General features: G+C 32.7%; 1 protein-coding gene across 1 annotated transcript; it reads left to right on the forward strand.

Annotated features, from left to right (window-relative positions):
• The first annotated feature begins 6,209 nt into the window (after positions 1-6,209).
• On the forward strand, positions 6,210-6,950 carry LOC112098962. The gene has a single exon (XM_024185965.1). The coding sequence runs from the start codon at positions 6,210-6,212 to the stop codon at positions 6,948-6,950; it is 741 nt and encodes a 246-aa protein (XP_024041733.1).
• The last annotated feature ends 5,777 nt before the right edge of the window (positions 6,951-12,727 follow it).

The raw sequence follows: 12,727 nt of genomic DNA on the forward strand, positions 1-12,727 counted from the left end.
ATGATCCTCCTTGTATGTTTATTTTTTTATGAAATAAAAACTCTATGATAATTAGTGGATAAGATCTTTGTTAGAACATACTTTTATTTTATTTTTTGGTAAATATATATGGAATCGTGCAATGTTGTTATTAATTCGTAACAAATATGTTCAGAATATTAAAATGTTTAATTTTTAGAATCATTCTTCAAAGAAGAGCAAAAGCAAGTAATAAAGACCGAACAAGCCATTTTCTGCAGTCTTTATTATCGTACCGAGCGAACCATATGTAATTCCCCAAGGCTTTTCAAAGGATTTGGATCCCATGCTTAGCTGATTTTTTGCTAAGATCTGTGGGATCTTATGACGTGTCAGAATTACTTTTAATGACTAGATTTATTCATTTTTTATAGCATAAAACGCTCTATTATTGCCTTCAATTTTTAATCTGGTAATGATTATTATAAGATTGGATTAAACTTTCTCAATCTCATCAAACTCTTGCCCTTCTTCTTCATACGTTTCTTTCTTTCCGTTTTTTATTTTTTATTTTTTATTTAAAATATTCTGGGCAGCTAATTTGTTTCTTCTTCTTTTTCCAATCTCATGAACACATGTGACCATTACAAAACCTTACTTTATTTGGAGGAAATAAAAGTTAAAATTCTCCCAATAACGAAAAAATAAATAAATAAATATTAGAGAAAAAGAGAAGAAAAGATAAAACTGAATCAAGATTTCACTATAAAAATCGAATCCGACAAATCTAAATCATATTCCTTGCACATATATGAAATTTAGTATCCTCATGAAACGGTTCCAAAAATGGAAACAAAAAATTTATTTATCTATCCACAGGTTGTTTTTATTTCTTTACATCGACAATTGTTGTTGAAACTTTGAGCTTGAATAGAGTTATTGTGAATTTGTCAAAGAAAATGAGTGAGAAAAGAAAAAGAGAGAAAGGAAAAGATATTTTAGAAGAAAGTGAGATAATAATAATAATAATAATAATAATAATAATAATAATAATAATAATAATAATAATAATAATAATAATCAGTTAATAAAACGCGTTTGAGTTAATAATTATTTTTAAAAAAATGCCTTAGAATTAATCACAGGCAGTTGAGGCTTGTTAATAAAATGCATTTAATGAGAAAAAAAATCTCAGCCATTAAAAGCAATTATGACACATGTCATAGATTCCACAAAGCTTAGCAAAAATTCTACAAAGTATGGAATCCAAATCGTTTTCAAAGACGCTGTACCTGATACTATTACGTAGTTTTGTTTTTTTTTATTGTATAGTGAGATAGACATCTCCTCCAAAATAATAAGTCCTGTCATGGCTGCTATCGGCTGCCCCTTATGGCAAGGAGATGTAGCTTGAATGGAAGTTAAGAGCTGTTATGATAAGAGTATGTTTCCTTCAGAAGGAAAATATTTTCTATAAGAGGGAAAGATATAAGATACCTACCACACCATTACAATTTTATAAGCATTACAATGTCAATTTTTTAGTTGTTATTTTTTTTTTGGGTGTAAATGTACAAACTTCATTGAAAAAGAAAAATTAGGTAAGAAAGATCATATGTAAATTGATACTTATGGAAGGTCAATATTTTCAATTTTTTTTCCTTAAGTTCACTATTTTGGAATAACAGTTTGAAACTTATACTCTTAATATAATAAGTAGATGTTTAATATTCTTAAGAATACAATTAGAAGGGTATTATTGTACAAGAAAAGAAAAAATAAAGGTAAGAATGTAACAAAATTAACTGCAATGATGTTTTTAGGTATTTTAAAAATATAAGTACTGAATAGATACTTAAAATATAGAGATCAAACAAGTATTTACACACCACTCTTATTTTTCTCTATGTAATCACTCCCCAATTTCCCTTACAAATATTTCACGCCTTTGTCCTATTTTTCATAATTTGCTTGATTGAAATTAAGTTCTAATTTCAATTGCCATTGACTTATAAATTTTATTACATGTCATTTCTGTGAGAATTATTATTATTATTATTATTATTATTATTTTTACTAATCAACCAGTACAAAAATATTGCCAACTAGTGCAAGTACGTACTCAAGCTAAGCAGATATGAAACTGTGACTTTATCAACCTAAGAATAGTACCGTTTAGCACACTAGCGTACTACAGCCAACTTTGTTAAATAATATGGTTTTCACAACATACAAGAAGGAACATTGTGTTAAATTGGTATTCAACAAAATGTAACAAATGTTTTCGAGCTACTCTCATTAAAAAATTTTCATTCTCAAAATTTTAAATTAACAAGGACCACGAAGCCAATAAATTGTAGTGCCAGCCTCCCTTGGTCAAGGGCATAAAAAATCCGTAGGAAACAAGAGGTTCGAACTCGGCTCACATTTTTGTGGAGAAAATTATATTATTATTATTATTAGGTTATGATTCAACGGGGTAGTGGAAGTGGAACAATGGTAACGTAACATAACACGCTCACTTGACAAAAAGTCACAAGGGACCATATCTAAGTTTGATGGGGAAAATGAGCGAAACGCCTTTTTTATTAACAAATCTAAGTGAAACCCCTTCATGTTTAAAACCCAACAAAAACCCTCCTGGTGTTAAAAAAATTTGTTAACTTTTAATGATTTTTCTCCTTTTACTGTTTTGCCTTCGTTCTCTAATTCAATCTTACACCGTTACATGTTAGCACTTATCAATTATGGGCGCACATTTTGTTGAATACAGTTAAATTTCGATAAATGAATAGCATTAGGACCTAAAAAATTTACTAATTGATGTAGCAAATGTTAACATACCAATAAATTGATAAATTATTAATTTATGAAAAGTTCCTTATTTTTTGAAAGATAATCACATTTATAGTAGTTATTCATCTTTATTTAGTATTCATTATGTTTTATTTGAATAGTAGTCAGCTGTCTTACATTGGTAGTGATACGTTATTACAAAGATTTATTTTTCTATATTAAAGATGTCACAAAGATTTATTTTTCTATATTAAAGATGTCATATAGAGCTTGTATCGTACTTATTGTGGAACAATAATGTAAATTGAAATTTCGCATTTCAAAAAGAGTTAGAGATAAAATTCAATTCTATATCAATTTTAGAAGCAACAAACATCATCTAGAACATATTTTACAAAAGCCACATAACAATATCATGTGGATTTAGTTTCAAGTTAGGTAATTATTAACTTATAGGGTTAGTGGATCCCGTAGGAAAATAGGATTTTAAAACTTTATTATCTTATAAATTCATCAGATTATTAATTTACCATATTGACCCCAAGTCGGGACCAACAAAAATTGTTATTTAATTGAAGTTATCAATTTATTGAGGTTCCCCTTATATATATATATTACCATATACTATTTTATTATAATATCTATTAAAAAAATCTCTTTTTTATCCATATAATAATCAATATTAAAAAAAAAATCTCTATTTTCTACATTTGTTTTGCAATTTTTTAATCTTCTTCCATCTTATCGTCTTCTCCATTATTCACAATCAAAAACCATGACTACAAAAGTTCTAATTCATTGTTCCACCAATGTTCACTTCATTTTCATTAATAAAAGAATATTGAATTAAACAATTACGAAACTTCGCTATTCTCACAATTAAACTAGAAACAAAAGATTAAAACAATACCTTCAATGACTAATTAAAAATAGAAAATAAAAAAAATTAATCTATCGTCCTACATCAGGCTATAACAACCTACATCGGGTGATATCTAAAAACTTCTTGGATTAAATTAAAAATTATATTCACTTGACGGATACAAGCTTATTTAGTCCTTGTATTTTAAGACTAGTGTCTATTTAGTCCCTATATTTTTAAAAATGCCTCGAAACATCCCTGTCGTTAAAGTATTGATACCCATATCGTTACTTTTTATTTCTTTTGGCTTACTTTTACAATATTACCCTTTTATAATAATTTTTTTGTTTGGGCATTAATAAAAAGAAAATATTTAAATTACCAATTTAACCCTAAAAAATACAAAAAAATTATATTAATTTTTTTGCAAGCCCCATTTGCACACTTGGTAGTTTGCATATAATTTTTGACAACTAAAAATTAATATAATTTTTTTTATTTTCATTTTTTCGGGTTAAGTTGATAATTTAATTATTTTCTTTTTATTAATGTAAAAATAAAAAAAATTATTATAAAAGGGTAATATTGTAAAAGTAAGCCAAAAGAAATAAAAAGTAACGATAGGGGTATTAATAATTTAACAGCAGGGATGTTTCGAGGCATTTTTAAAAATACAAGGACTAAATGGTCACTAATCTTAAAATATAGGGACTAAATGAGATTTTACCCTTCACTTGACAGACAACTATTTAAGTAATTAAGTTCCATATTTTTCAATTCGAAATATCTTCAAATATTATTATTAGTTACATGCTTAATGTTGCTAAGACCAAATTTCAAATGTCAAATATTTCAGAAGATAAAGTACACTTTATTTGGCAGGCTCTATTCAATTTCAAATGTGAATACTTCAGATTTTATCAATAAAATATACTACATTTGTCACCCAGCTGTTTACATCTATTGGATAAAAACATTCGAATCCTTAAAATCAAAATGGATATTTGTACGTCAAAGTAAAAATCCATAATGAGATATAACACAGATTCCCAAAAAAATAATGAATTTACCATATTTAATTTCTTGCAAAGTAATATATACGTATATTAAATCCTAACCACCAGTAAACGTATTTGGCATCCCTTTACCCTATTTAAGTGAGTTGCAACTTGCACGCAATTTTCTTACACAGGAAAAACACAACTAATTAAACAAGCATAACGACTCTTCTCTGTAAAAGTACAATTTTACTGGCTCTTCTTGTTGCATGCATGTCCGTGATGAGCAATGTACGTTTTATTGTTAAAAAAGGTTGATGTGAAAATAAATAATAAGTTAGAAAATGGTGAGGACCTTACCCTTTATTGCAAGTCTGTGGATAATGACCTCGGTGAGCATCTGCTTCACAAAGATGAGAGTTATAAATTCGATTTCTCTCCTACCCTTCTTGGCAAAACTCTATTCTTCTGTAGTTATGAATGGAGTGGGCAAGTGTTGGATCATAAATTTGATCCAAGATGAATAAATTCAAGCCCAACACATGAAAGGTTCCATGAGTAGGTATGGTTGGTGAGGTTTGAATTATTTGTGTTAGGTGTGGTAGGTGTGGTTGGTGAAGTAGGTGAGTGATAGGTTTTAATGAATGGTGAGGATTTGTGTAGTAGTTGAATACATGAATAGTTATGATTAGTTTGTTTCATGTATAAATACCCCCTCTCCCCTTTAGTTTATGCATCAAGTGAAGTAATAAAATCTCTAAGCTGTATAGAGTGAAAAAATAAGAGTTGTTGAAGAAATAAAATAGCGTGTTTTTTGAGTGTTTTATTTGTTAATTCTCCAACAAAGTGGTATGAGAGCTAATTTTCAATGCTATATATAGTCATATAGCATATCAAATCGAAGATCTCAATGAGAGGAACGTGAACCACAAAAATCATCTCGATCGGAGTCCAAAAGTACCCACACTGGACGCCGAAAATTTTTTGTCCTGAAGTTGAGTCGACTCACCGAGTTGAACCAAGCTGAACCGAATCAAGCCGAACCGGGCCAACACAAGCCGAACCAAGCCGGACCGAACCAAGACTACTAAGCCGACGTTGACCGTTAACCGATGTTGACCGTTGACTGAAAGTTGACTCGAGTTCTTCCCAAGGTTTTTTGACTCACCGGATCCATCCGTGCATTCAGAATCTCAAAATTCCCACTCAATTTATGAGTTATGGAAAATAGTGGTATGATGTCATTTCAAGTTCCACAATTAAAAGGAAGTAAGTTTGACAATTGGAATATTAAAATGAAGGCTCTATTGGGTGCACATGGCGTATGGGATGTCCTGGAGAAAGGCTTTATTGTGTCAGAAAATGAAGCCACTTTAACTACTGCGCATAAGGAGAATTTAAAAGACTTGAAGAAAAAAGAGAATAAAGCAAAGTATTTCATCTTTCAATCATTAGATGAAGATGCTTTTGAAAAGAATGCTGGTACAACCTCTTCAAAAGAAGCATGGGAGAAACTAGAGACCTCCTACAAAGAAGCGAAGCAAGTTAAGAAAGTTCGTCTCCAAACATTATGAGGAGAATTTGAGTCCTTACACATGAAGGCGTCGGAGTCAATTTCTGACTACTTTACTCGGGTTGTGACCGTTTCCAATGAATTAAAAAGAAATGGCGAGGAGTTAAAAGAGGTGAAGATCATTGTAAAGATACTTCAATTAGTAGACTCGAAGTTTGACTATATTGTTGTGACAATTGAGGAAACAAGAGATCTGGAGGATATGACAATCGAGCAACTTCAAGGAAGGTTGCAAGTCTATGAAGAAAAACTAAAAAAGAAGCAAGGAATCGAAGAACAACTTCTTAAGATGGAAGTCAATCCAAAGAAAAGAAAAGAAAACTCCGACAACGAGAGAAGGCACTATGTCCGAGGTAGAGGTCGTGGTCATAGCCGAGGTTGGAATTTCAACAACAACAACTCCAATTATGCCAAAGGAGAAAGCTCAACCAGAGGACGAGGCAGAGGCAATCCAAGATCGAGGTATGAAAAATCCCAAGTACTATGCTATAATTGTCAAAAGTTTGGGCATTATGCTTCAGAATGCAGAGCTCCAAGCACTAGAATTGAGGAGAGAATGAATTGTGTTGAAAAGAAATATGGTGAAGATGACACACTTTTACTAGCACGTAATGACACAAGTGGAGGTCAAGAAAATACATGGTATCTTGACACAGGTGCTAGCAATCATATGAGTGGAAACAAAAGCATGTTCGTGGTACTGAATGGATATGTGAATGATAGTTTCGCTTTGGAGATGATCAAAAGTACCAGTGAAAGGTAGAGGTAACATTCTTTTTCATGCAAAAGATGGTAGCCACCAAATAATTTCGAATGTTTACTATGTGCCCAATATGAAAAGCATTATCTTTAGTTTGGGTCAACTCTTGGAAAAATGCTATGATATTCACTTAAAAGATTGTAGTCTTTTCTTGGGAGATGACAAAGGAAATCTAATTACAAAGGTGAAAATGTCAAAGAATAGAATGTTTCCTTTAAATATTCAAAATGATATTGCAAAATGTCTCAAAGCCTGTCATAAAGATCCATCCTGAATTTGGCATTTTCGATATGGGCATCTAAACTTTGGAGGATTGGAGCTACTATCCAAAAAGAACATGGTGAAAGGCTTACTATACATCAATCATCCTGATCAACTTTGTGAAGAATGTTTACTTGGCAAGCAGTTCAGAAAAAACTTTCCAAAGGAGTCAAACTCAAGATCTTAGAAACCACTCAGCTCATTCATATAGATGTGTGCGGTTCATTCAAACCAAGCTCCCTTGGTAAAAGTAATTACTTCCTTCTCTTCATAGATGATTTTTCAAGAAAAACTTGCGTGTATTTTTTAAAGCAGAAATCAGAAGTCTTTGAAGCCTTCAAGAAGTTTAAAGTTGTAGTGGAAAAAGAAAGTGGATACCAGATTAAAGCCATGAGATCTGATCGAGGTAGAGATTTCACTTCCAAAGAATTCGTAGAGTTTTGTGAAGCTAATGGAATTCTACGCCCTTTGACAGTTCCAAGACCTCCTTAACAAAATGGTGTTGCAGAAATAAAGAACAAAACTATCCTCGACATGGCAAGAAGCATGCTCAAGAGTAAGAGGCTACCTAAAGAATTTTGGGATGAAATTGTTTCATGTGCAGTCTATTTATCCAATCATTCTCCAACAAGAAGTGTGTGGGGCAAGACGCCACAAGAAGCTTGGAGTGAAAGAAAGCCCGACATCACCCATCTAAGAGTTTTCAGAAGTATTGCCCATGTGCATGTACCAGACAAAAGTAGAGTCAAGCTGGATGACAAAAGTAAGAAGTTCATCTTCATCGACTATGACAGCAACTCCAAATGATACAAGCTTTACAATCCAAACAACGAGAAGATCGTGATAATTCGAGATGTAGTTTTTTATGAAGAAGGAAAATGAGATTTTGGCTCTGGTGTGGATGACTTCAACTTCTTTCCCATTAAAGAAAATGATCATACACATATAAAACAAGTAGAAGAACAACAAGAGCCAGCTACTCCACCTATGTCACCAGTATCAACCACAGGCGAAGATTCACTGCCATCTTTCTTAAATGAAAAAACTGAAGAACGTACAAGAAGTCTTCAAGATCTCTATGAAGTAACTGAGAGACATGATAATCTCACTCTCTTTTACCTCTTTGCTAATTGTGAGCCAGTCAACTTCCAAGAAGCTGCACTAGATGAGAAGTGGAGAATTGTAATGGATGAAGAAATCAAAGCTATTGTGAAGAATGATACTTGTGAGCTTTCTACTCTTTCCAAAGGTCACAAGGTGATCGGTGTTAAATGGGTGTACAAAACGAAAAGAAAAGCGAAGGGAGAAATTGAAAGGCCCAAGGTGAGGCTAGTTGCAAAAGGCTATAGTCAAAAGGCCGGCATAGACTACGGCGAGGTATTTGCTCTTGTAGCCAGACTTAAAACTATTAGACTTATTATTTCTTTGGCTGCTTAGAACAAATGGAGGATTTTTCAAATGGATGTGAAGTCTGCTTTCTTGAATGAATTCCTTGAAGAAGAAGTTTGTATCAAACAACCATTAGGCTATGTGGTGAAAAGACATGAAGACAAAGTTTTGAAATTGAAGAAAGCTCTTTACGGGTTAAAGCAAGCACCAAGGGCATGGAATAGCAGAATTGAAAAATATTTTAAAGAGAACGGCTTTACCAAATACCCATATGAACATGCTCTCTACGTCAAAGAAAAAAATGGAGACATTTTGATTGTGTGCTTGTATGTGGATGATCTCATCTTCACTGGAAGTGATCCAAGCTTATTTGAAGAGTTCAAGAGAGTGATGATCAAAGAGTTTGAGATGATTGACATTGGACTGATGGCATATTATCTCGGCATTAAAGTCAAGCAAAAGGAAGAATGCATATTTATCTCCCAAGAAAGCTATGCAAAGGAGATTCTCAAGAAGTTCAAGATGAATGATTGTAAGCCTATAAGCACGCTAGTGGAATGCAGAGTCAAGTTATCAAAACTTGATAAAGACGAAGATATAGATCCAACATTCTTTAAAAGTTTGGTCGGAAGCCTACGTTATTTGACGTGCATGAGACCATATATCCTTTATGCTGTTGGACTTGTGAGTCGATACATGGAGAATCCAAAGACCACCCATTTTAAAGCTGTAAAAAGAATCCTTTGCTACATCAAAGGTACAACTAATTTCGACTTGTTATACTCATTTTCTAATGACTACAAACTTGTTGGATATAGCGATAGCGATTGGGGTGGAGATGTAGATGATCGAAAGAGCACCACAAGATTTGTGTTCTTAATGGGAGATACTGCTTTCACATGGATGCCAAAGAAGCAACCAATTGTCACACTATCCACTTGTGAAGCTGAGTATGTAGCTGCCACATCAAGTGTTTTTCATGCAATTTGGCTCAGAAATTTGCTGAAGGAGTTGGGTTTCCTGCAAGAAGAGCCAAGCGAGATTTGTGTTGATAACAAATCAGCAATTGTCCTATTCAGGAATCCAGTCTTTCATGATCGAAGCAAACACATAGATAATCCCTATCATTTCATAAGAGAGCGTATTGCAAGAAAAGAAGTGCAAAGTATGTAAAATCACAAGATCAAGCAGCTGATATCTTCACCAAGCCGCTCAAGCAAGAAGACTTCATAAAATTCAGAAGTTTGCTTGGTGTCACAGGATCAAGTTTAAGGGGCAGTGTTGGATCATAAACTTGATCCAAGATAAATAAATTCAAGCCCAACACATGGAAGGTTCCATGAGTAGATATGGTTGGTGAGGTTGAATTATTTGTGTTAGGTATGGTAGGTGTGGTTGGTGAAGTAGGTGAGTGGTAGGTTTTAATGAATGATGATGATTTGTATAGTAGTTGAATAAATGAATGGTTGTGATTAGTTTGTTTCATGTATAAATACCCCCTCTCCCCTTTGGTTTATGCATCAAGTGAAGTAACAAAATCTCTAAGTTGTAGAGAGTGAAAAAATAAGAGTTGTTGAAAAAATAAAATAGTGTGTTTTTTGATGTTTTATTTGTTAATTCTCCAACAACAAGTTCATCGGTTTGACATATGTGATGTGGAAAGGGATGATTGCCGTGATTGTAGCTGGTGGATTTTCACATTCTGCTCCATGTGTGGAAAAGTATTCTGATATTTTGCCTTTCCGTACTTGTTATAACTATAAATAAGAATGAATAATATTGCTACTTATAGGGTTATTCTTTTATGAAATAGAAACCCTACTTTTAAGTTTTGTAAAATATTTTTGTTGGAGCCTATTTTTCATTGAATTTCTGTTTTTGCAATGTTGTTACTAATTTGTAAGAGACATGTCTTCTGAAAAATTTTCTAAGATGGTTGATTTTTAGAATCATTCTTCAAAGAAGAATAAAAGCAAGTAATAAAGACCGAACAAGCCATTTTCTAAAGTCTCTTTATTAATGTAACGACGAATCATACCTTTTCCCCATGGCATTGGGTTCAATGACATTGTATTTTCATGGTAGTGACATAAAACCCTGACATCTCCTCCGTAAAAATAAGTACTGCCATGGCTGCTATTGGCTTCCCCTTATGGCAAGGAGATGGAGCTTGAATGGAAAGTTATGAGCAGTTATGATAAGATTATCTTTCCTTAAGAAGGAAAATGTTTTCTGAGAAGGAAAGAAATAAGATACACACCATTACAATTTTATAACCATTGTAATATCAATCTTATATATATATATTGTGTGTGTGTGTAAATGCGGAAACTTTATTGAAAAAGTAAAATTAGGTAAGAAAGATCATGTGTAAATCGATACTTAGGAAAATCGATATTTTCGATTTTTTTTGGTTCTTAGGTTAAGTATTCTACAATAAAAAGTTTGGATTAGATAATTACTCCTTAATTTTTTATTGAATTTATAATAATAAAAGAAATTCATACTTTGCAAGTAAGAATTTCCCTAATTTTATTATTAACATTTAACAATACATATACTTAGCAATTAACAGATAATATATAATATATTATTATATACCATCAAAACATAAAAAAAAAAGAAAAGAACTCGAGTTGCTGGTTCGCGGTGGAACTTGGTGATGGTGGAGGCTGCAACAGTAGATCCAGCAGCAGCAAATCCAGTAGATATCCGGAAATAGCAGATCTGGTAGCTACAGATGTCGCGGAGCAGTAGATCCGGTTGCGGGTTAGGTGGCTGCGTGCGCTGGTTGTGCTTCCTCCGTTCTCTTTTCTGCGTTTGCTGCCAGCTGTCGCTTTACTTTTGGCTTTTGAGATGTGTGTGTGTGTGAAGTCGTGAGTGTGATGATGAGGGTGTGAGGTTGTGATCTGTGAAGGCAGTGATATATGTTTGTGTGTGGCTGTGTGCGTGGGTTATAATTTGATTTTGTTTTTTATTTGTCAATTTTTTTTAGCTAATTTTTTTTAGGTTGTGACTTTGTGTGTGCCCGTGTGTGTGGTGTCTGGTGTGTGCATGTGTAATGTATTTAGGTTTAGTGAGTTTTTTTTTTGGTGCGACCCGATTGGGTCGGGTATCCCGACCCGATCACAACCCGATTAGGTTTGTAATTTTTCACCTGTTCGGGTTTCAATAACAACCCGAACAGACCCGAGCTCGAACTTTTTCAGATCGGGTTGGGTCGGGTATTTTACCCACCCCTACTTGTTTGTGGTGGATGTTAATTGTTGCACTGTTGCTGCTTGTGTTGAGTGGTGATGGAGAAATGGAAATGCTTTTACTTTATTCAATATATAATTTATGTTTATTCTTATTTACTTTTTCTTTTTATAAGTTTAATTTTATTTACTTGGATTGACTTCATGGCTTATGAATGATTTAAGCTGTTTTCTTTATTGTTATACCTTGTATTTCTCTTCTAACTTTTTTTTTCCCGTTAGGACAAAATCGAAATTGAATAACTCTTAGAAATCAAATTCTATTGTTAAACTTGTCTTTGATATTAAGGTATTTTTCGCTGTTTTCAGGGCTTGTCTGCTTTAATTATTGAATTAATTAAGACCCATAATCTATTTTTTAATTTTTGCAGGTGGGTTGAGATGAAGGAATCCGGAGTGATCCAATTCCATGTGATTTGAAAACTTAAATCTCATAGTATTTAGTTGAGAATTGAGAATTGAGTAAAAATAAAATAAACAAATCGCAACTTTTATGTTGATATTATTACATTGATTACTTGTTTGCATAGCTTTGATCATTGACAAGAATAAATCAAACGAAACAAAGTGTTTAAAACTAGATAATGAGTGTGTTAAATAGGTTTACTTAAGTTAGACAAGGGTGTGTAAAGAGAAATTCAAGGGTGTGTAAAGAGAAATTTCTTTTATTGCTATTATAGACAAGATGATGTAATTTAATTAAGGGAAATTATCTATTGTCCACCTATTTGTTTTGTCTTTTTCAAAAATACACAAATACTTTTTTTCTTTTTCAATGCGCCACCTAAAGTTTGTCTTTTATTGTACTCACCCACTTCCGTCTGATCTCCGTTAGTGGATTTAACATAACGTTAATGAAATGACCTTTTTACC

This window comes from Citrus clementina, unplaced genomic scaffold (assembly GCF_000493195.1).
Source record: "Citrus clementina cultivar Clemenules unplaced genomic scaffold, Citrus_clementina_v1.0 scaffold_9, whole genome shotgun sequence".
Classification (NCBI taxonomy): Eukaryota; Viridiplantae; Streptophyta; class Magnoliopsida; order Sapindales; family Rutaceae; genus Citrus; species Citrus x clementina.